The sequence below is a fragment of the Hordeum vulgare genome, chromosome 5H, assembly GCF_904849725.1.
Source record: "Hordeum vulgare subsp. vulgare chromosome 5H, MorexV3_pseudomolecules_assembly, whole genome shotgun sequence".
Lineage (NCBI taxonomy): Eukaryota > Viridiplantae > Streptophyta > Magnoliopsida > Poales > Poaceae > Hordeum > Hordeum vulgare.
This window is the reverse complement of record NC_058522.1, coordinates 467,695,063-467,720,181: the sequence shown is the minus strand read 5'-3', so window position 1 is coordinate 467,720,181 and position 25,119 is coordinate 467,695,063. Positions and strand designations below refer to the sequence as shown.

At 47.8% G+C, this 25,119-nt stretch overlaps 2 protein-coding genes across 2 annotated transcripts; both read left to right on the top strand.

The window, feature by feature from the left end:
* Window positions 1–4,806: 4,806 nt before the first annotated feature.
* LOC123396540 (protein DETOXIFICATION 27-like) lies at window positions 4,807–7,357 on the top strand. The gene is made up of 8 exons (XM_045091452.1): window positions 4,807–5,223; window positions 5,401–5,942; window positions 6,045–6,131; window positions 6,220–6,276; window positions 6,390–6,628; window positions 6,731–6,849; window positions 6,973–7,059; window positions 7,187–7,357. Exons 1-8 carry the CDS (start codon window positions 4,969–4,971, stop codon window positions 7,232–7,234), a joined length of 1,434 nt encoding a protein of 477 aa, XP_044947387.1. The 5' UTR covers window positions 4,807–4,968; the 3' UTR covers window positions 7,235–7,357.
* Window positions 7,358–10,231: 2,874 nt separating this feature from the next.
* LOC123397508 (purine permease 3-like) lies at window positions 10,232–13,484 on the top strand. Its single transcript, XM_045092039.1, has 2 exons — window positions 10,232–11,202; window positions 12,868–13,484. The coding sequence occupies exons 1-2, from the start codon at window positions 10,237–10,239 to the stop codon at window positions 13,198–13,200; spliced, it is 1,299 nt and encodes a 432-aa protein (XP_044947974.1). The 5' UTR covers window positions 10,232–10,236; the 3' UTR covers window positions 13,201–13,484.
* Window positions 13,485–25,119: the final 11,635 nt, after the last annotated feature.

Sequence of the window (25,119 nt, the reverse complement as noted above, 5' to 3'; positions counted from 1 at the left end):
AACGAAGAGTGCGCTCCGTTTCTAGTGCAATAGATAACTCAGCAATCTCATCGGCATAGTCACGACTATGTCCTTGCAGCTCGGAGATGGTCTCTTCATGAGACTCGATGAGGTCATTAGCCTCACCCAGTTGTTCCAAGAGAGCAACAAAGTGCTTCTTGGGTTCTCCTTTGATCGTGCACAGAAATTTGTCCAGATCATGCTCATTAAGTTCCACAACATCACTATCATCAACACAATTCAAAAATGAAGGAGCAGTAGTGATGTTGGTCTTAATGTTGGGTGTTACCTGATCGATACATTTGGCCATGAGGCGCTTGGTGATGTGGTTATCGTTGGGGGCATTGAAGAGAGACAAATTCTTGGGAGAAGGGGTGGCAATGGCGAAAGTCATAGTTGCCACCATATCGTCATCGTCATCATCATCGGAGGGGTACTCTTCAAGTGCCACCATACCCTTTGGGTGGGGTTTCTTGACAAAGTTGTTCTTGTTTGGGAATGAATTGGTTTTGTCTTTGCGAATGAGCTTGCCCCCGTTGTCTTCCCTCTTCTCATAGGGACATTCTGCCACAAAGTGACTCACATTACCGCAGTTATAGCATGTCCTCACTCGTTGCTTGGATTTGAACCCACTTGAGTTGTTCTTGGTGAAGTTGGGTCTTGAGTTCTTCTTGTTGCCCCAGAATTGCCTTGACGCAAGAGCCATGTGCTCATGATAAGCATACGTAGTGTCTTCAGGGCAGCTCTCCTCTTCCTCATCCTCTTCTTCTTCTTCAGAAGCAGCCTTTGCCTTTAAAGCAAGGTTGGGTGAAGCTGTCTTTGACCGAACTCGAGCAAGTGCATTGTCAGCGGTCTCGTTCATGATTGACATTGCAATGAATTCATCCAACACCTCACTGGAAGACAAGGAGTGGAAATCTAGTCGTTGGCGAATGACTGATGACATGGCTTTGTTGAAAGGCATGATGGCCTTGAGAAACTTGCGCTTGATCCATGTGTCATCCACATCCTTGCTCCCATGATCCTTGAGAGCAACAGCAATACCAGTCACCCTTCGATATAGATCACGAGGGTCCTCATCTTCCTTCATCACAAACTCATCGACCTTATCAAGTACCACTTCATAGTTGGACCGTTGAATGCTTGAGATTCCCTTGTACAACACCATAATGTGCTCCCAACAATCCTTAGCCAGATTGAAGGGGCGCAAGTGAGGAAGATCTTTAGGAGGTACTGCGGACTGTAGAATAAACAATGCGGAGTGATTATATTGATTGACCGCTTCTTCTCTTGGAGTGAGGTTGCTTGGGTCATGAGGATAGTAGCCTTGCTCGATAATTCTCCATAAATTTGTTGAGTTGTGATTCAAATGAGACTTAATAGAAAACACCCAGTTAGCAAAATCACCCTTTACAAGCTTAGGAGGAGGACCAACATGGTTAAGACACGGTGTGGGAACAGGTCCTCCATAGAGCATGGGAGGTGGAACTGAGGCGTAGGTTCCTGTCCCATCATTTTCAAGAGGGGAAGAAGGTCGCATACCTTTAGTCGCTTCCTTAGAGGAATTGGCCTCTGAATCTGTGTTGGCGGGTTTAATCACCAACGCCGGTTCGGGTGAACCTTTAATTCCCTCAATTAACTCTTTAAGCATGGTCTTTACTTCGTTCGTCAAGGACGTCTTGAGGGCGGCCATAGCCGTATTCAAGTCGTCCCTTGTGGCCGAAGTCAAGGCCATGGCCTCGGGTTGCCCACGGGGAACTCCCTCATCATCTTCCATACTCTTCGGGTGGTTAAACCCTTAATAAAGAGACGTGTCTCTGATACCAATTGAAAGGATCAATATGGTTGACTAGAGGGCGGGCGGTGAATAGGCAACGACCACTTTGTAATTTATCTTAGCAAGTTAGGGTTAGCAACATAAAGATTCTCTAAAATGACAACAAGGAGGTGAACCTATATGATGCTACCAACTATAAGCACTAAGGCAAGTAAGAGATAGTCAACAACAAAAGCATACACAAAGTAAAGGTTAGAGATAACCGCAAGTGGAACCAATGAAGACGAGGATGTGTTACCGAAGTTCCTTCCCTTTGACAGGAAGTACGTCTCCGTTGGAGCGGTGTGGAGGCACAATGCTCCCCAATAAGCCACTAGGGCCACCCTATTCTCCTCACGCCCTCACACAATGCAAGGTACTATGATTCCACTATAGGTGCCCTTGAAGGCGGCGACCGAACCTTTACAAACAAGGTTGGGGCAAACTCCACACAAAGCTTGGAGGCTTCCAAAAAGACCACAGAGCTTCACCATAATGGAATGTGGCTCCGAGGTGACCTCAACCATCTAGGGTGCTCAAACACCCAAGAGTAACAAGATCCGCAAGGGATTAGTGGGGGGAATCAATTTTCTCTTGGTGGAAGTGTAGATCTAGGCCTTCTCAATCAATCCCTAGGAAATCAACAAGTTTGATTGGCTAGGGAGAGAGATCGGGCACTTTTGAGCTTAGGGAGCAATAATGGAGCTTGGGAGGGTCAAAGGTAGGGTTCTTGAGCAAGAAGAACCCTTTATATAGTTGGGGGAAAATCCAACCGTTTTCCCCCTCACAGCACGAGCCCAGGGGTACTACCGCTGTTTGTAGCGGTACTACCGCTACCACCCCAGCGGTACTATCGCTGGCTGCAGCGGTACTACCGCTGGCTGCAGCGGTACTGCCGCTTAGCCAATGTAGTGCAAAGATACTACCGGGCCTACCACCGCAAAGAAAGTCTTCGCAAAAAGTCCGACGAAGTACAGCCGCAAGGAAGGCGGTACTAAAGTCCTCGAGTGATACTACTGCTGACCAGAGGCGATACTACCGCTAGCTCAGCGGTACTACCGCGAGCTCAGCGGTACTACCGCTGGGGCTAGCGGTACTGCCGCCAGCTCTAGCGGTACTACCGCTAGGGACAGCGGTACTACCGCTAGGGGACCTTTTTGCAAGATGAGATAAACCAGAGATGTGAACAGCTCCAAAGTTGCCGGGAAAGGGGATGGAGATAAAGTGTGTGCGCGCAAAATTGATTCCATCCAAACCTTTCCACTACGGATTCCCTCTTAATAGTACGGCGTTCCTACGACTCAAAGACCAAGAGAATTGTAGAGGACACCGTGCTTCTGTTCCACGAAGGGTGCCGAATCGTCTTGTGCCGTTGATATGTATTATCTGAAAGCTTAATGCACACGGTTAGTCCTTTAAGGTACTGTCATCAATCACCAAAATTACTTAGGCATAAATATGCCCTAACACCCTATTTATATCATTAGTGCCACTTGGGTTCAACTTGTCAACCACCACTTGTGCGGCCGTCCACTTTTGACAATCTCGGTTGATGGTCGACCACCGGGAGCGAAGAGATCGTTCCGCGCGGTCAACTCCACTCTTGTTGTATAGATAAAAGTGCTCCTTCATCCGGTTCCAATATGCATCTCTACTTTGATCACCTCCAATGGATGGAGCCCTCGACACTTGCAACCAAGTATTGCATAGCAATATGTCTTCATGGTTGGTGTAGTTGCCTCCTCTTCCTTTTGGTGCCTCGACAATGCCCTCACCATCCTCGTCCACCTCGAACTCATGGTCATTGAAATGCATGTCATTGGTTTGAGACCATTGAGAATTGTTGGAGCCAACACCCATAGTTGACATATATGCCTCATCGTTGACACTACAAAGGATATACAACGAAGCAAATGAGCTATCTACATGTATGCATTCAAAAAATTAACAACAACAAAAAGTTGTCAATTTTTTTACCTTTGGGGCATTTCCTCGAACACCTTGTGCGTGTCGGCCGCCGGCTCAACAAGTGAGCTAGCCGGCGCTTCGGTAGCCGTCGCGGTCGTCGCACACCCTGCAAGTTTCTTCCTCGATGGCTTGGAGGAGCCGGAGCCGTCCGCCGCCTTGTTCTTCTTCGCAGAAACCTTGCCCTTCTTCGGCCGCGCCGCATTTGGGAGCTTTGAGAGGGGGGGGGGCACGTGGCTTCACGGCGGGCGCCGACGCAAGGCCACCCGCCGTCGAGGCATCTCTGGCGGCATGAAAAGGCCGCGCGCGACGCCGGTGCTTGGAGGAGCGCCGACGGAGGTGAAGCCAAAGCTCTCCGCGCTAGGGTTTGCAGCGACGGTGGCCGCCGCCGCGGAGGTGTCGCGGGTGTAGCAAGGGGTGAGGGGGGTGCCGGCGAGGGCGTCCATCGGGTCAGTTCGTCGGCAGCGGCGCGGGGCGGGGTGAAGGTGGCGCGGTGGAGAGAGTGCGGCGCGAGCGCTCGAGTGTGCGGCGCGCGGAAGCGGACGCACAACGCACGATGACCATTCGGACAGCGCGCTGTAATCTATATACCGCGAGCGTTTACCACGCGTCCGTTAAAACCCATTTTGCTATTGACGCCCGTGCTAAAAAGGCCAAATTTGGGCGCATCGTTGTTTTAACCTGGCTGTTGAAGATGATCTTAGACTTAACCGAACCTGAGTTAAGTGATGTAGTATGTAGATATAAAAAAAGAAAATTAAATAAAATATTTGCACGAATCTTCATGTAAGATTAACAAATTATAGTATCCACTGAGACATAATGAAGTATTGGTCGAGTGAGACAGATTAGCCAAACTGTTGTTTATAGCCATCCTGAGCGAATCCTCGAATGCTTTCATCCAACGGTTCGAAAAAATAAATGAGACAAAAGAATTCTCAGCTGAATGAGTTTTAGCAAAATCGATAATATAATTTATAAGACGTTTCTTTGTCGGAGGGAGTACTTCACAGCACGTAATCCTCACCACATGGCACTTAATTATTCACCAACGTGCTGCATCACCGTTGCAAACTAGTCACAGATTCCAAGCTGGATCTAGCTTAGCATATACAGCAATACTTGTTTCCCTAGACGAAGAGCATATATTTTCCCTCCAATCTGCAGTCTGCAGATCAAGCCATACAATGGAGAGACAGAAGGCACCACTTCTGGTGAAGAGGGCGAAGGAGAGGGAGGGCCAGGTCCACAGACTGGCGGGTGAGGTATGGGAAGAGTCCATGAAGCTGTGGGAGGTGGTCGGCCCCGCCGTGTTCATGAGGCTCGTGCTCTACAGCTTGAACATCATCAGCCTGTCCTTCGCCGGCCATCTCGGCGACGCTGAGCTCGCCGCCTTCTCCATCGCCAGCACCGTCATCTCCGGCTTCAACCTCGGCTTCCTGGTACATAATATGTTTCTCTTCTCTTCTCTTGCAAGTCGCCCGCAGCTGCCTTTCAATCTAGATAGATACACTCCTGTTGAGCGTCATTGACTCGTACCACGAGAAGCAGCCATTGACTTTATGAGGTACAAATGGCACTCCTAGACAAGCGTACTCTTGAAACTTGATGAATCGCAGCTTGGCATGGCGAGCGCGCTGGAGACGCTGTGCGGCCAGGCGTACGGCGCGAAGCAGTACGCGATGCTCGGCGTGTACATGCAGCGCTCGTGGCTTGTCCTCCTGGCTTTCGCGGCGCTCCTTTCCCCGACCTACATCTTCAGCGGGCAGCTGCTCAGCGCGCTCGGCCAGCCCGCCGATCTGGCCCGCGAGGCCGGCGCGGTCAGCGCCTGCCTGCTCCCGCTGCACTTCATGTACGCCATCCTCCTGCCGCTCAACAAGTTCCTCCAGTGCCAGAGGAAGAACGCGGTCACCGCGGTGACCACGGCCGTGGCACTCCCGGTGCACGCAGCTGTGACCTGGCTCCTGGTCAGCTACTTGGGGCTCGGGGTCATCGGCGCCGCCGTCGCGCTCAACTTCTCATGGGCGCTCGTTGTGGCGCTGCAGCTCGCCTACGCCGTCGGAGGCGGCTGCCCGGAGACGTGGGGAGGGTTCTCCTCGTTGGCGTTCGTGGACATGTGGGGGTTCGTCAAGTTGTCCTCCGCGTCCGGAGTCATGTTGTGGTATTTATTTATTATTTTATTATCATCACGGTGCTTTCAACTTCTAGTAGGTAACTAACTGTATATATCTTTTCACTTTTCTTGTCTTGCTTATGGATGCAGCTTGGAGAGTTGGTACTACAGGGTTTTGATCTTCGTCACTGGGTACATGAAGAACGTGGAGCTTGCCGTCGATGCCTTGTCTATATGGTAAATATATCTCATCTCCATTCTATATTGGCTAGACACAATCATAGAGGAGATTACTTCTAATTACTATTTTTTTGGCCATGAACAGCTTGAGTTTGACTGGATTGGAGATGATGATTCCGTTGGGGTTCTTAGCCGGCACCGGGTAAGCAAAGTACACCAGACATTGTCACCCCAGTACTACTCCACCTTTATTTGGTTGCCTCTTTGCCATGATTCATTCTGAAATAGTGCGACACCCTCCCCTGGTTTTGCAAGGGTACGGGTCGCCAACGAGCTCGGCGCGGGCAACGGACACAGGGCGAGATTCGCCACGATGGTGTCGACGACGACCTCCTTTGTGATCAGCATCTTCTTCTGCTTGCTGGCGTTGGGCCTCCACGGCAGGCTCGCCCTCATCTTCTCTTCGAGCAAGGCCGTGATTGATGCCGTCGACGACATGTCCGTCCTGCTGGCCCTCACCGTCCTCCTCAACGGAGTCCAACCTGTCCTCTCAGGTATTACATACTGGCTTATCCCCTATATCATGGTACAACAGATAGCTCAAGACCTATGCAGAAAATAGCAAATAAGATTGCTGATGTGTCTATGATCTGCAGGAGTTGCAGTTGGGTCAGGTTGGCAGGCGCAGGTGGCGTATGTGAACATTGGGAGCTACTACCTGATCGGTGTCCCGTTCGGCGTTCTGCTCGGATGGACCTTCCATCTCGGAGTACATGTATGCTCTCTCGTTCCTTTATCCCTTGATTGTCTCGTATCCTAAGATCAATAGTGTATCTGTATATGGAGCAAAATACTGTTAATTTGCGTTCGTGCAGTCAGTAATTTTTCACTCGCGCAGGGAATTTGGGCGGGAATGATCGGCGGCACGACGGTTCAGACGCTGATCCTCGCGTACATGACCATACGATGCGACTGGGATCAGGAGGTCTGGCTGCCGCCTTTCATATCTGCCAAATGTTCTTTAGTGGAAGCCAACATTACTGGAAAAGTACAGTGCTTTTTCACCACCTCTTCGGGTTGTCAAATGTGCTAAAACCGTGAAGTTTTTGCAGGCCTTGAAAGCAAGTAACCGTATGCGGCTGATGGGAAGCTCCGAGTGATCAGTTCGAAACAAGTGAAGATAATGTAGTTTAGACGTGAATGTTTTTCTTTTCAGTGAACTTTGTTTTTCTTAAGGGTCTGGCTGTATCACATCTAGATATAAAATAATATCTCACATCTAAATTATGACATCAGCAAAAGTTCTTATTTATTTTATTTTTGCGTCATTTTCTTTTTTATTCGTTCGAACGACAAAAAAAAAGTGACTGGATGATGTGCGCCATACAGGATTTGAACTCTCGATCAGCCCCTGCCACACCAACCAATTGTTGTTCCTGTTATTTTATGAAGAGGGAAGATAGAAGAAAATATCAGAGTGTCAAGATTAGAAGACAATCTTGCAATTTGTTGAAACCATTTTTGCAAATTATGAATACTTTTGTAATATCACATATTTTCTAAAACACACAAAAAAATGTGAACAGCCTTTTAAGAATGTGATTAAACTTTGTAGTTCTGAACATTATTTAAAAAAATAAAATTTGGTATTCTGGAAAATTTATTCACGAACAAAAAATTAAAAATATGAACAATTTTATAAAGTCCCTGAATTTTTTTAAAGCGTGGACACTTTTTAAAATTGCAATTAGTTTATAAAAATACAAATAAATTGAGTGTATTATTATTTTAATCATAAATTTCAATAAAAATGTATTTGCAAGATTTTAAAAAAATCTCATTTATAAAAATGTACTTCCTCCGTTCAAAAATAAGTGACTCAAAAATGACTCAACTTTATACTAAATTTAGTGCAAACTTAAGTCACTTTTGTGTCATTTATTTTGGAACGGAGGGAGTAGTATACAATGAAGAAAAGTTTCCTAACATCCAAAGAAATAGTCGTGACAATTTTCTAAAGAAACTTCACGCATTTCATAAAACTGACGCCATTTTCTAGAAAAAATGTAAGCGAGAAATAAAAAGAAATTGATGGGACCCTCGAAGGTATACTTACAGCGGACCCTGACCATGATAGAACTTGCTTTTTTCTTGTCTGTGTCAATTCTAGATCGCAGTCTAGAAACAACATAGGGAACATGTTGCATGTGGGCTATGATAATAAGCCGGCAAAAGCAAAGCCGAACAGGCTTAGGCAACAAACAAACAACGACAAATGAGGCGAAAGATAAAATGCATGTACAAAAATTATGAAAAAATAATCAAACAATGACAAACCTAGAGGAGACATTGTTTTTGAAAATTGTGAATATAAAATATACTGATGTCACTTAAAAAATCATGGATATTATGACCAAAAATGGAAGAAAAAATTTAAAAGTATAAAACTCGTTTTTTTTAAACAAACAAGAGTGAATATAGGGAGTGGCGAACGGAAAATAGTTGAAGAAAATTACGACGCCCCGGCGACCGATGCAAAATTACGACGTCCCGATACGTAAAATTACGACGCTCCGACGACCGACGCAAAATTATGATCCCCCGATGCCCGATGCAAAATTATGACGCCCGTCACGCAAAATTACGACGCCCGTTCGACCGATGCAAAATTATGATGCCCGTCACGTAAAATGACGATGCCTCGGCGATTGACGTAAAATTACGATGCCCGATAGGCAAAATTACGACGTCCCGGCTTGGCCATCATGGGCGAGAGCTCCGGTGTGTGACTGCATGTGGGACAACCCGAGATAGCTTTGACGTCGAGCAGGATGCTCGGGTGTGCCCGGGCATGATCAGGCAACCTCATACCGTCCTCATACTTAAGACGTGTTTGAGGGGTTCTAGTGAGTCCGGACGTTTGAAGATGGTTTGAGAGACCTGTTTGGGTCGCTTTTCTAACCGATGAGTGACCGAACGATTTGCTCAAGCGTTTAAGGAGGATATGGGGGGGGGGTCCGAGTGTAGTTGTTCTTAGACCCCTTTTTTATGAGTCCAACACCATATTAATCTAGCCGCTTTCTTCTTTATACTTGTAGACAATGAGAAATAGAAGATACATAAGAAATAGACCATAACATATGTAGAGACCACGTACCAAATAAAAAACGAAGATGAACGCGGCACACATACGGGACGAACAAACAAAACAAGGACGATGTAAATCAACCTCGCACGAAAATCTAGCAATATATAGACCAGACGGTCCTAGATTTAAATATAAGATTATATATTACATTGATGTGAAAATAGCAAACTAAAAAAAACTGTTTGTGTACATATTCTTTTTGTGAACATAGTATAGACACAAGCGTTCATATACACGTGCATACACTCATCCTTATGAACGCGCACACACACCTTACCCCTGTGAGCACCTTCGAGAGACTAAGCCGGCATATCATCTTGAGATTTACGAAGTCACCGTATACGTCTCGACGTCGACGGAAACGTCTTCTCCCACCAAAAGCGTATCGTCAGAAATCTTGAAATAAATCCAGAAATAATGCAAACATCAGGATTTAAACCGTGATAGATTGGGGATACCGCTGCTCCACTAACCATCCAACCACAAGTTGCTTTGCGTGTACATATTCAAGAATCACAACAACAACAAAAAGTAAAAAGGAGAAAAGAAAAGAAAAGAAAGAAAAAATAACAGCCCACAAAAATGCACAACAAAGCGGACAAAAAGAAAGGGCAACATTTCCCAAATGACATGTACGGAAGGCGTGACCATGAATGATGCAACAGAATCGGGACAGTTGCTCAAAAAAGAAAACATGACCGGAACAAAGATCGAGTATGCGCAAGATTTAAAACACAAACAATCTAACGGTTAAAGATTTCAGATGTGAGCTAACTATTTTACATCTATATGTAAAACAGCAATTCCGAAAATATAATGCATGTGTGCTTAGCTAGTTTTCCATGATTTATCTGAGCGTTGCGGTATCAAGAGAAGCGGATGCACGCACGCAAGGACTATGCGCCGCTAGCTCTCGCAGGGGCCTACATACTTACGTACGCGCACCTTATCGTGTTGATTGTTGTCCTAGAACAACGCGCACCATCCCTCTTGAAGAAAAACACATCGTATCGTATGGCACGCGCGCTGAGAACGCCAACGCTTTTGCATCTCGCGGCAGTATATAGCGCACGTAACGTACTCACACTGTGCACGCACCCTCGTCCTAGCAAGCTAGAGCCGGGCAGCTTCCCTCCCTCCCAAACCTCGATCGGGACCAGCCGGCCGGCCGGCCAACTCATGGAGGTCGAAGCAACACCCCAGCGCCGCGCGCAGCAGCAACCATGCAAGAATGGCGTCGCCAAGCAGCTCCCTGGCGGCGGCGCTAAACCGCTCCGCCACAACCCACTCCTCGTCATCAACTTCCTCCTCATGGTCGTCGGCTCGGCGTTCGGCCCGCTCCTCCTCCGCGCCTACTTCCTCCACGGCGGCACGCGAAAGTGGCTCTCCAGCCTGCTCCAGACCGCCGGGTGGCCGCTCCTGCTCGCGCCGCTCGGCGCCTCCTTCCTCTCCCGCCGCCGGAGCAACAAGGACGGCGGCTCGGCCACGCCGCTCTTCCTCATGTCGCCCCGCCTCCTGGCCGCCACCGTCGCCGTCGGCCTCATGACCGGCCTCGACGACCTCCTCTACGCCTACGGGCTGGCCTACCTCCCGGTGTCCACCTCCTCCATCCTCATCTCCACGCAGCTGGCCTTCACGGCCGCCTTCGCGCTGCTGCTCGTGCGCCAGCGGTTCACGGCCTTCTCCGTCAACGCCGTGGTGCTGCTCAGCGTCGGCGCCGCCATGCTGGGCATGAACGCCGGAGGTGACCGCCCCGCGGGGGTGACGCGGCCGCAGTACTACGCCGGGTTCGGCATGACGCTGGGCGCGGCGCTGATCTACGGGATCGTGCTGCCCGTCATGGAGCTCAGCCAGGCGAGGCACGCGGCGCGGACCGGCGCGGCCGTCACGTACACGCTCGTCATGGAGATGCAGATCGTCATCGGGTTCACCGCCACGGCCTTCAGCGCCGTCGGGATGCTTGTGAACAACGATTTCCACGTAAGTTTTCAGCTGCTGCTGTTGTTAACTTGTTATTATAGCCCCACATAGATTTTCTTGCACTGCTGCTACAGTACAACTTGAACTGCCGGCTCGAAGCAGAACTGAATAACCTGCATCACCCGTACCATCACCAGCACCCGTCGGCTTCCGATCCCCGCCAATCTTGGCTTCCAGTTCCACCAACTGTCTCCCAGCTTCCAAAACCAGCGATACAAAAAATTCCATCTAACGGCAACTAACTCTAGTGAATTGCAGTAATAATGTTATGGTTTTCTAACACACTATAGACGCATAAGCATACACTTGCTCTTATGAACGCAAGAACGTACACCTTATCCTATGAGTATAACCGAAAGACTAGGCCGACACATTATTTTAAAATTGACGAAGTCATCGGGCATTGCCTTCCTAGTCAACATAAACTTCTCTTCTTGCAGCTAAACACACATCACCAAAATGATGAAATAAATCCGAAAGAATACGACCACCAATGTCACGCATAGTTATTAAACTCTGGTGAATTGGTTCCATCACAAGAAATCTAACCATCTAATCTATGCTTGCAACGTTACCGTTTCTGATAGGTACAACATAGCATGAAAAGAACGAACGGCGTTCCTTTGTGTCATCATCCAAGTGATGCAATTGTGAGACTACTATGGTAAAAAGCAGAGACGAAAAACTACACAGATATGGTAAACTAATTTGGCCCACTAAGAAATGTAGATCTTCGTTGATCGAAAGTTTAGCGATTCCCCAAAGGAGCACGTTTCTGAAAGATAGGACGCTACGTACCAATATTCGCATATAGCGCCAATAAAATCGGTGACTGCGAGAAAGCGTCTAGAAACGACCGCAGAAACCATAAATGCCAGTGATGTAGATTTGAACCTTCCATTGGCAAGTTGTGCGACGTGTACTAGACTGTACGTATATCTATGCTCATCCGGCAAAATCCAATCATTTGGACAACAGTGCATACTCATTAGGTCTTTCTCGGATAGGAAAACGCTAGCCGTGTAGCTAGACGATGTCGTGATTGAGAAATACGAGAGTGCCTTTGCGTGTAGTAGCTTTGCATGTCAGTGATGAGTTTTGGCGTCGAAAAGGATGGGACATACATGTATAGGGGAAAGCTACGCGTACAACCAAGGGTGGAAGGATAGTGTATTTGCTTTCTTGCAAAGAACTTGGGTTATTCAAGTTGATGGACCGATGAATGCCAACTTTTTCATGAACCTAACCTCACAGGTACTTGATAGTACTACTTCACGAGTCACATAGTTCACCAACATGTGGTGCAAGTTGTTCTTTTCAATTTAGTTTTCAGTTTTGCTAAGTCTCAGCCGACTGTTCTTTCTTATGTTTCAATCGACATGGAGCACCACAGATTTTATTTTGTGGCATGTACAAACTTGTGCATTCCTCAGGTTGTAGGAATAAACATTACGTACTTTTTTGTTCTGGATGTACAAAGTATTTCACACTGGACAGTTATTAGACCAACAAATTTTTAAAATAGACTAAGCCTCAAAACCTTTGTCGATTGTGACTTAGATTTTTTTTCCTCAAAGGAGATAAAAGTTCAAGTATATCATGTACTTCATTAAAAAAGGTTGATGATTGTCAATGAAGATATTTTAATGGGAGAATCATATGCAGGCCATCCGAGGAGAAGCCCGGGAGTTCGGTCTTGGTCAGATTGGCTACTACCTACTGCTTGCCGGCTCAGCCACCGTGTACCAGTTCTTCTTCCTCGGCACCATCGGCGCCATCTTCTATGGTTCGGCACTACTTGCCGGTGTCATCATGACCGTGCTCATCCCAGTGACTGAGGTGCTCGCCGTCATGTTCTTCCACGAGCCATTCAACGGCACTAAAGGTGTGGCCCTAGCACTCTCCCTATGGGGCTTCGTCTCCTACTTATATGGGGAGGTCCGGGCCAAGGCGAAACAATCCGACAAACCCCTGAATGCGGAGCATTTGGACCCTTAGGCAATCACACATACATGTATTCAGTATGGTATTTCTAGATTGAACACGTCATCACTTTGTTAACCAAAAAAGAGGAAGCTAAAATATAAATGTATAGGCTATATGTTTTGCTTATGTAATTTATGGATCTTGAAGTAGTAAATAATAGAACTATTAGTTCGACACATAAAGTGGTTGCTCCAATTCAAACAACCTTTATTAAAGGCGGATATATTATAGATGGTGAGATCTTCATGACTCTTTCATGAGATTAGTACGCGGAAGAATAGTGATGTACTCTTTTAAGGCAGATCTTGAAAAAGCTTATAATAAGATCAATTATATTTTTTGTTGTTTTTGATGTTAATAAAAGGTTTCCTAGGTGCAGTGTGTTAATTGGATTAGACAAACAGTGTAGGGAGGAAGTGTGGATGTAATGGTCAATGGATAGTTATGTCCATATTTTAAAAGGTGGAAGGGGATCGGATGGAGCGGAGGGTCTACAAGTGCATCTTCAACCCTAGGTTGTTTTAGTTAATGTAATGTATAGCTCAAGGGACTAATAATTTCTGGAGTATATTTGAGATTAGGTCCCAAAATATGGAACAAGGGAAATGTTAGTGATCCCTACTTCAAAATAGACAAGTTTTGACAAAACTCGAGACTAAGCTATTACTTCAGTGGTCCAAGGTCACATGAGTCCATAGGAGTACGAGTACTATCAAAAGGGGATCAAGGTTGCTTGAGTTTCTTTCTTGGGTGTGCTTAAAAAGCAAACCCAAAAATAAAAAAGCCTCCCATTTTTTCGCTATCTGTCTTATTTTACACTACTCGAAGCGTCTGATCCACTTGTATGTGGAACCTTCGGTTCATCCACATATAGTTGTTGGAAATATGCCCTAGAGGCAATAATAAATTAGTTATTATTATATTTCTTTGTTCATGATAATCGTTTATTATCCATGCTATAATTGTATTGATTGGAAACTCAAATACATGTGTGGATACATAGACAACACACGGTCCCTAGTGAGCCTCTAGTTGACTAGTTCGTTGATCAAAGATGGTCAAGGTTTCCTGGCCATAGGCAAGTGTTGTCACTTGATAACGGGATCACATCATTAGGAGAATCATGTGATGGACAAGACCCAAACTATGAACGTAGCATATTGATCGTGTCGTTTTATTGCTATTGTTTTCTGCGTGTCAAGTATTTGTTCCTATGACCATGAGATCATATAACTCACTGGCACCGGAGGAATACCTTGTGTGCATCAAACGTCGCAACGTAACTGGGTGACTATAAAGGTGCTCTACAGGTATCTCCGAAGGTGTCCGTTGAGTTAGTATGGATCAAGACTGGGATTTGTCACTCCGTGTGACGGAGAGGTATCTTGGGGCCCACTCGGTAATACAACATCACACACAAGCCTTGCAAGCAATGTGACTAAGTGTAAGTCACTGGATCTTGTATTACAGAACGAGTAAAGAGACTTGCCGGTAACGGGATTGAAATAGGTATGCAGATACCGACGATCAAATCTCGGGCAACTAACATACCGAAGGACAAAGGGAATGACATACGGGATTATATGAATCCTTGACACTGAGGTTCAACCGATAAGATCTTCAGAGAATATGTAGGATCCAATATGGGCATCCAGGTCCCGCTATTGGATATTGACCGAGGAGTGTCCCGGTTTCATGTCTACATAGTTCTCGAACCCGCAGGGTCTGCACACTTAAGGTTCGGTGATGTTTAGGTATGGTTGAGTTATAGGTGTTGGTAACCGAAAGTTGTTCGGAGTCCTAGATGAGATCCAGGACGTCACGAGGAGCTCTGGAATGGTCCGGAGGTAGAGATTGATATATAGGAAGTCCTATTTTGGTCACCGGAAAATTTTCGGGCTCATCGGTAGTGTACCGGGAGTGCCGGGAGGTGTGCCGGGGACCATCGGGAAGGGTGTCACGCCCCAAGGGGTCTCATGGGCTATGGGAAGACATAAACCAGCCCCTAGTGGGTTGGAATAAGTTCCCACAAAGGCCCATAAGGTTTGAGAAGGAAAAAACACAAGGTGGAAAGAGTTTCCAAGTGGGAAGCTGGAATCCTACTCCAAGTAGGATTGGAGTAGGTCTCCTCCACCTCCAATTTCGGCCAAACCTTGAGGGTTTGAGGCTGCCTCCTCCCTTCCCTCCCTCCTATATATACTAGAGGTATTGAGGGTTTTTGAGACACAACTTTACCACGGCAGCCCGACCACATACCTCCACGGTTTTTCCTCTAGATCGTATTTCTGCGGAGTTCGGGCGGAGCCCTGCTGAGATAGATCACCACCAACCTCCGGAGCGCCGTCACGCTGCCGGAGAACTCATCTACCTCTCCGTATCTCTTGCTGGATCAAGAAGACCGAGATCATCATCGAGCTGTACGTGTGCTGAACGCGGAGGTGCCGTCCGTTCGGCACTAGATCGGAGCGGATTGTGGGACGGATCGCAGGATGGTTCGCGGGTGAAAAGGATCGAGATGGACCTAGAGGGGGGGTTAATAGGTACAATTCCAAATTTTAATAATTACTTAGCAATTTTAGGCAAAGGTGCGGAATATGAGCGTAGGCCTAATAATTGCTATGACAAGGAGTAAGCCATTTAGAGTGAAGTAAGGCAACCGGTAAACAATAATCAAATACAAGTATGTAATAAGGATTAACACAAGTAGAGAGTTAGGGTTAGGAATAACCGAAACTCCAAGAGAGACGAGGATGTATCCCGATGTTCACTTCCTTGGAGGGAAGCTACGTCACCGTTAGAGGGGCGGATGTTACCACGAAGGCACACCAACGCCACGAAGGCTCACCCTATTCTCCCTTTGAGATAACTCCACGAAGGCGTTTCTCAACCACTAGTGGTAAGCCTTGAGGTGGCTTCCAAACCTTCACAAACTTTCCGGGGGAAATCACAGTGGTTTGATTCCTCTCCGAAGACTCCTACCGCCTAGGAGTCTCCAACCTCCAAGAGTAACAAGATCACGGGGATGCTCAAAACTTGCTCAAATCACAAATCACTTTGGTGGAGAAGAGGAGAAGGAGACGATCTATCTTTTGATTGGAACAACACTCAAAGGGACTCACAAATGCTCTTGGGATATAAGATTGAGTGTAGACAAGACTGAGTGAGAAGAAAGGTGTTCTTGTATGTGTTCTAGCTGTGTTGGACACCCTCTCACGAAGTGGGAGGGGGTATATATAGTGGGGAGTGTAAAACAGCCGTTGGGGACACTTTAAGTCACACAGGGGTCGAACATCCGGCAGTTCACGGATGTTCGGGCGTCCACAAGGAGTCGGACGTCCGACAGGGGTCGGTCGTCCGAGGGCTGTAGATATGTCTGGAATCACTGTGGAGTTGAACAGGGACTGGACGTCCGGAGAAGGCCGGAAGTCCGAGTTATTCGACTCAAACTTATCTGGTGCAAGATTCCGGATTTCCAAAAGGGCACGGACGTCCGGCCCTCGGACGTCCGGAGGGAGCCGGAAGTCCGAGTTATATGGCTCAAGTTCTTCTGGTGCACAGCTCTGGATTTCCGAAGCTGGTCGGTCGACCGGCCCTCGGACGTCCGGAGGGAGCCGGAAGTCCAAGTTATATGGCTCAAGTTCTTCTGGTGCAGAGCTCCGTATTTCCGAAGCTGGTCGATCGTCCGACCCTCGGACATCCGGAGGAGGCCGGATGTCCGAGGCATTAGTTCTATTTTGAGATAAGAGCAGAGTAGTGAAGATGTGGTATGAGCAGAAAAGTAGAGATGTAGTATGAGCAAATTCATCGCAAAACCTGTGATCCCCTCTTAATAGTGCGGGATCCCTATACTCAAGAATAGTAAACTTAAAGGATAGTCTACATCATCTTTTCTCAATCCCGAGCCTTCTTGACATATAAGTCCCGATCTTCTCAGACCACCTTGGCACATAATTCTCAATCTACTAAAGTACTCGCCATCCTGAGATACACTTAACAAATAGGATTAGTTTCCTATGTATGTGTTGTCATTAACACCAAAAGTCGATTAGGGGCATGTCATGCACTTTCAATCTCCCCCTTTTGGTAGTTGATGACAACATATACATAGGTCTCAAAAAGATTTAACATACATTATAGCCTTGGAGAGGTTTAGTATGGAGCTCCCCCTTAGTATGTGCATGATAAAATATTGGAGGTACCTTTTAATGTGTGTATCGAAAATATCATGTGACTTATCATGTGACTTAGTAAAGATAATGGATCATCATGTAAAGATAATAGATGATCATAGAAGTAGTGGAGCAAAACATAATAGCCTATGATGATATCATAGCAATCCATAGCAATCACAACATTCATAGGTAGCCATACATGGGTTTACCCATTACATTACACAAACATGCAAATTGAGACTAAATCACCAAAGACTAAAAACTACGATACATTACTCCCCCTTTGGCACCAAGTACCAAAAAGGGAGGCACCAACAGCATCAACCATGATCAGAGATCATCATCATCATCATCATCATCATCCTCATCGTCAGGCAAACCACTGCCACCAGCCTCGTCAAGAAAATCAGCCCACTCAGGACCAGATGGGAAGCCAAAGTCAGAAGGAGGAGCAGCAGGAAGGGCCTCATCATCACTCACATTAAGAGTGCCCGAGTCTCTCAGACGAGCCTTGAGGGCATTCTTGGAAGCGACGAGGCGAGAAACCACATCATGAGTTTGACCACACTGGAAAGAGAAGGCCTTCATCATAGCAGAATGTGCCTTGCCAATGAATTTGGCAAAGCGACCGAGAGGAGCTGAGCTGGATGAAGGGGTTGTTGACCGGGCAACAGTGCGGCGAGTGGAGGTGGATGATGGGGTTTTCTTGGGAGCATAGTTATCCGCCATGTGAGCGGGAATGACCCATTGTGATGTGTGTGAGTGACAACAACAGTGAATTCAGCAACATGGTTAATAAAAGCTTCGATGAAGGGGGCATGAGGGAAGGCTCGCTTGTATTTAAAACTAGCAAGCCGAATCTCATGCCATAGAAAGTGAGGCACATTAATTTTGCTCTTGGGGTGCTCGTACAAATGTGACATGATGTCAATACAGTAGCCACTGCAGGATCCCTTATCACCCATCTTGGGATAGATGGTGCGGATAAGACACTGAAAGATGATAAAGTAGGGAGAGCGCTAGATGGATACTTGGTTAAGATCCTTCATTCGTTCGTCCGCATCATGTTCACGGAGTGGTTTGACGAGATACCCACACACCTCAATTGGCTTATGTGCATGGTTAGGATCATTCTTATGGATTTTGAAGCCGGAGTTGGGGAAACCAAGTGCGGAAACAAACTCATCATAAGAGGCTGTGAACTAAACGTCAGAGGTTATCCAGCTGACAGTGTTGTTTGGACCAAAGAAACATGTGGCATAAAACTGGTGAATAGCAGCAACGTTAAAATCGCGACGAAAAGCAAAGGGGGCAGCAAGCCCCGATGACTCAATGAGCTCAATGGCACCCGGGTATTTCGCCGGGTGCGTGCGAATATGCTCAAGATCTATAAAGTGATGGACAGAGAGACCCTTAGGAACTATGACCGTAGTAAAGATGTCCGCCTGGACGTTGGTGCGGAAACGTGAGTCCATAGAGTCACGTACAACAGAGAATTGATCAACGTGCGGCGGAAAGTGAGGTAGGAAGACTTAGCAACCATGGTGAAGTTCTTGACTTCACGACCTAAAGTAGCAGGAGGTTCAAGTGAGATGCGGCGAGCTTCACCTTCGGGCTGTTCAGGAGGAGGTGGTGGCATATAGGAGGGCCTGCGAGTCCCAGGCTTTGGCATAGACTTCCGAACGGCGGGCTGTTCAACACGGTCCTCGGCTGCAAGCTCATCCTCGAAGTCAAAGCCATCAGACGACGAGGGGAGCTGTTGAGGCGGAGGACGCCGGGAAGTCCGTCTGAAGGGACGACGTTGCCCTTCCGAGTCCGACCCCGTGCCAGTAGGGGCACGAGCGGATGAGCCAGCAGTGTCCTTCCAGGCGGAGTGCTTAATCTTGGGCATGATGCACAAAAACCTACACGGATGGAAACCCAATGGGGAACGGTCACAGGTAAACCATATGAACGAAGACGTGAACTTGGGAGAAAATGAATCCAAACGCGAGGGGGATGGAGGGGATACCTGCAGATCGAGAGAGGAGAGGAAGAGGAGACGGATCCTGCGGAGGAGATCAGGCAGATCCCGGAGGTGGCGGCGCGGGCGAGCTCCCCTGGTGCTGGCGGCGGCAGCGGCTGGGAGAAAAAGGAGGCACGTGGGGGCTAGGGCAAGGCCCAGCCCGCGCCCTTCTATTTATAGGGTCCCCGATGTGTCGGACGTCCGACAGGCGTCGGATGTCCGGAGTGGATTTAGCCGTCGGACGACCGACACTGGCCGGACGTCCGGAATGAGTTTAGCCGCCGGACGTCCGAGACATGTCGGACGGCCGAGAGAGGAGTAGGCAGAGGCAGATTCTGGAATTTTGGATGATGAGATGATTTGACAGAAGTTGCCTTGACATGGTTTATCACAAAGGACACGAACACAGTTGCCGACAAGAATTACATATACTACTTGTGGACAGAAGTTGATTTATGCATATTTTGTAGGATTAAAACACAGAATTATGACATAAGTCCTAGTGACTCCCCCTAAATGCATGCCCACATCAAGACAAGAACATGACGTGAGTGTGTGTATGTGTACAAGATTTCAAGTTATGTTATCAAGCTCCAAGATACCAAGTTCACGCCTAAGTTGACAGAACCTTGCTACGCTAAGTGGCTTGGTGAAAATGTCAGCGAGCTGCATGTCGGTACCCACATGGGTAATATCAATGTCACCCTTTTGCACATGGTCTCTCAAGAAATGCTACCTAATATCAATATGTTTGGTGCGAGGGTGATCAATGGGGTTCTCGGAGATCTTTATGGCACTTTCATTATCACAGAGAAGAGCCACGTGTCGATACGTGATACCATAATCCTTTAGGGTTTGCCTCATCCATAGCAGTTGGGTTGCACAGCTTGCGGCTGCAATATATTCGGCCTCGGCCATGGAGAGAGAAACACAATTCTGCTTTTTCGAGGACCAACTTACCAAGGAGCGTCCAAGAAACTGACATGCACCGGAAGTGGATTTCCGTCCCACTTTGTCACCGGCCCAATCCGCATCGGAGTACCCAATAAGATCGAACTTTGCATCCTTAGGGTACCACAAGCCTAACTTTGGGGTGTGAACAAGGTATCTAAGAATATGCTTAACCGCCGTATGATGGTTTTCCCTAGGGGAAGCTTGAAATCTAGCACATATGCCTACACTTAACATGATGTCCGGTCTAGATGCGCAAAGATAAAGTAACGAACCAATCATGGAGCGGTAAGTAGATGGGTCAAAAGGAATACCGTTGGTGTCTTCATTTAGAAATACATCTGTGGCCATGGGTGTCTTCATTGGTTTAGCATTTGTCATATCAAATATTTCAAGAATGTCCTTGAGGTACTTAGTTTGAGACAAGAAAATTACTTCTTGAAATTGTTGTATTTGAAACCCAAGAAAGAACTTCAAGTCCGTGTTGAGTGACATCTCAAAGGTCTTGGTCATGGAGGCCGCAAACTTCTTGCATAAATGGATGTTAGGAGAACCAAAAATGATGTCATCTACATAGATTTGGCATAAGATCAAATCACCATTTTCCCTCTTAGTAAAAAGAGTGGGATCAATCACCCCCACCACAAAGCCATCATCGAGTAAGAACTTCTTAAGATGATCGTACCAAGCACGGGGTGCTTGTTTGAGGCCATACAAAGCCTTGTGAATTTTGTATACATGGTATTTGTGGTGAGGGTCAACAAACCCAGGTGGTTGTGATACATATACCTCTTCTTGTAGAGGACCGTTAAGAAAAGCACTTTTCACATCCATTTGATGCAAAGTAAAACCATTGAAAGCAGCATAGGACAATAGAATGCGAATGGATTCAAGACGAGCAACAGGAGCGAAAGTCTCACCAAAGTCCAAACCTTCAACTTGGGAGTACCCCTGTGCTACTAACCTTGCCTTGTTGCGTAGGACCCTCCCATTCTCATCTTCCTGGTTCTTGAAGATCCATTTAGTTCCAATGACATTGTGTTCCTCAGTTGGTCGTTCTACCAATGACCATACTTCGTTGCATGCAAAACAGTTTAACTCTTCTTGCATAGCAAGGAGCCAGTCATTGTCACACAATGCATCCTGAACCCTGTGTGGCACGGTACTAGAGACAAACGAAAAGTGAGCACAAAAGTTTGTTAATTGTTTACGAGTCACTCTACCTTCCGACACGCCGGTGAGGATTTGATCAATATCAACACGACCAGCCACACGTGGCATGATGGAGGTCAGGGTTTCACGAGGTTCGACTTCGTTTCCATCATCAAAGTCCTCAACATATGGATCACTTACGTGCGGTGGAAGATATTCCTCTTCGCGTTGCACCTGTTGAGGTTCATCATCGAGCATATCCATACTTTGGTCTAGATCTTGAAGCTCAACTTGTTCTTGAGTGTGATCAGAGTGAGAGACATGTTCTCCCACTTGATCCTCAACAACTGGCATGATATGTGTGCTAGTATCTTGTGGAGGTACAGGCAGTGAACTGTCTTGAGGATGAGAAATACTCTCATCATCTTCATCATCATCATGGGGTCTTTGTTCCATGGGAAGAAGTGCACCTACACCCATGTTCAAGATATCTTGCGAGAAATCTTCTTCACCTGCATCACTTAGATCAACTTGCTCCCCATGGGAGCGGTTAAATTCATCAAACATCACGTCACAGGTTTCTATAACACATCCAGTGGATTTGTTGTAGACTCTGTAGGCGTGAGAGTTTGATCCATAGCCAACAAAAATCCCTTCAGTTGTTTTGGATTGAAATTTTCCTAACCGTTCCCGTTTGTTGAGGATGAAACACTTGCATCCAAACACACGGAAGTACTTAACATTGGGCTTGTTCCCAGTTAGGAGCTCATATGGAGTCTTCTCCAATATTGATCGAAGGAAGAGCCGGTTTGATGCATGACATGCTGTGTTGACAGCCTCAGCCCAAAAACTATGTGGTGACTTGTATTCGTCTAACATGGACCTTGCCATTTCCACAAGTGTCCGGTTCTTCCTCTCTGCTACACCATTTTTCTGATGGGTGTAAGGTGCGGAGTACTGATGTTCAATTCCCTCATCACTAAGAAATTCTTCTAGGGTGTAATTCTTGAGCTTGGAGCCATTATCACTTCTTATTGCCTTGATGTCCTTGTCAAACTTCCGCTGGACTTGTTTGGCAAAATCAATGAAGGTGATCTTCGTCTCGTCCTTGGACTTGAGAAAGAATACCCATGTGTATCTTGAGTAATCATCAACAATGACTAGGCTGTCGTGGGTATAAGCCTGACAGTAGATGTGTAGGTATGAAAGGATGGGCAGAGCCTTAGCTACGGCGAGGTTGTATGAGTTCAGGACCCTCTGCGGTGGAGGTAATAGCCCTACGTCTCAGTGATCAGGGAGCTTGTTGTCGAGTGGAATATAGAATACAGTGAATTGCTAACCCCTGCGCCAGTGGGAGAGGGTGGCTTATATAGAGTACGCTGCCCTCCACAACGGTTCGGTGCACAGGGGTGGAGTAGTGGCGAATAAATGCCTACGTTACAGGTAACGTACGTCTTAAATGCTAATAAAGGCACGTGGAAACGTATGACCGTTTCCCTCCACGGGGGTTACGATGCACAGAGTGGTATCCAGTCGGTTAGTTTGATAAACTCCGAATGCTAATCTCCGACTGGACGGTGGAGGATCTGTTACCGACTGGATGAAGGGAACTCCTTAGTTCAGTCGGAACTGACTAAGGGCCTTGTCCCTTATGAGGGGTAGTCCTTGGGTTGGACCTTCAGGGCAGACCTATGACCCTACCCTAGGACTATAACCCCATCATTAGTCCCCGAATGGATTGGGGTTGGAACGACGAAGCGATGCTTGAAGTTTGGATCCGACTGGAACGGATGTGACTTTGGCGTTGCTTGCCTCGATCCATTTTATCTTTTCTGACCAACGATCCGAGTGGAAGTATTGGTGGAACAAACTGTTGGAAACCGAGTGCTTCCAGGGTATCTCCTGAGGTGACCAGTCAACTGACAGCGGCGGATTTTCTGGGATCCTCAAATTTCGGTTACCGCGCGCTCAGCGGGGATGACGACATCGCGCTCGAGTAGCGCCTGATGCCTCGATTCCCGCGCCTTCATCTTCTCCACTGATATCGCCGCGGTTGGTTGGGGGATAAGGTTTCGGGGCCACCTGCCAGTGACGCAGTCGAAACCTTACTTAAACCTCAGCAGCGAGGGTTTTCTCGTTACGCTCGCCGGATCTCTTGCCTTTGATTGCTCCACTCCTCTCGATTCCTCCTGCGCACCCAAGCTCCTTCCTTTTCCTTCTCCTCCGCGGACCCGCAGCTTCCGCCATGACCAAGGGACAGACTAGCAAGCTGGAGGCAAAGAAGAAGAAGGGGAAGGCGGCGGCTCCTGCTCAACGGCGGCAGCGAGCGTTGCCGGCGGGGTGGATCCAGGGGGACTTCCTCCCCTCCACGGTGACGGAGGGGGATCTGCTGGAGCTGGTGGAGCACGGGATGATCGTGCACAAGTCGTGGAGGTTGCCGGCGGAGAATGAGATCGAGCCGGCGCCCCGGGAGGGGGAGCACGCCGTGCTGCTCAGCCACGTATACCGAGGTTTCTCCCTGCCCCCGCATTCTTTCTTCAAAGGCATAATGAACCACTTCGGGGCGCAGCTTCACCACTTTCCCCCGAATGCTATAGCTCATCTCTCTGCTTTCATAGTCTTGTGCGAGTGCTTCATCGCTGTCCCCCCCATTGGGGGCTTTTCAAACATATTTTCTCTGCTAGATCCCAAACTATTAAACGACTTCACCAGTCGGATGATAAGACACACCTTCTCTAGCTCTGCGGAGGCTTAGGTTTCCAGAAGAAGAGTAGAAGTAGTTATCCTGCTCTTCAGCTGAGTGAGTCGGTTAGGAACTGGCAGTCGACATGGTTCTACTGCCAGGACGTTGCTTGCCCGAATGCCACGACAGGGTTGCCTCCTTTTAGCTTAGATCGACCCGCTCCGCCTAAGCAGCTTGCGCTCACGAAGGCGGAGAAGATCGACATCCAGCCTCTGGTCGACGCACTCGTAGATGTCGTCAGGAGGGGAGTCACCGCATAGATTTGCTGGAGGTTTTCCTCGTCGGCGCATCCAACCACTGCAGGCTCGCGACCACGCCATGTGGCACTACTCGGGGCCCGAAGATTCCACTCGGACCAACGTCTTGGGCGTGACCGAGGAGAAGGTGGCGTCGTGGGTGCTCCATATCACAGGCGCCTGCGAGAACCCCAGAGGGTCCCGGCGAGTGAGGGCTTTCTGCGCGGACAACCCTCCACCGAACGAGGTGAGCACCACTTATCGAGTGCACGTAAATGTCTTAGTTTTATCGCTTTCTTGAATCTCTGTCTGACGCCTGATGTCGCCGACTATATTTTATGCAGAAGTGGACCAACTGGTTTTCCCCTGTCTCGAACGGGAACCCGGCCGAGGAGGAGGAGGAGGGCAGCCAGGAGGGCAGCGTGGAGAGCGTCGAGTACGTCTCCGACAGTGGGGAAACGGAGGAAGAGTATAGTGAAGAGGAGGGGGAAGACGAAGAGCAGGACTCGCCACCCCCGCCGCCAGAGCAACGAACCAAGCGCCGACATGAACCTGCAGCTCTCTCGGCCCTTCCAGCATCCTCGAGTGCTCCGCCAACTGCTCCTACGGTTCCGAGTGCCCCGTCAACTGTTCCCGGGGGTCCGAGTGCCCGGAGCACCTAGAGGACCAGGG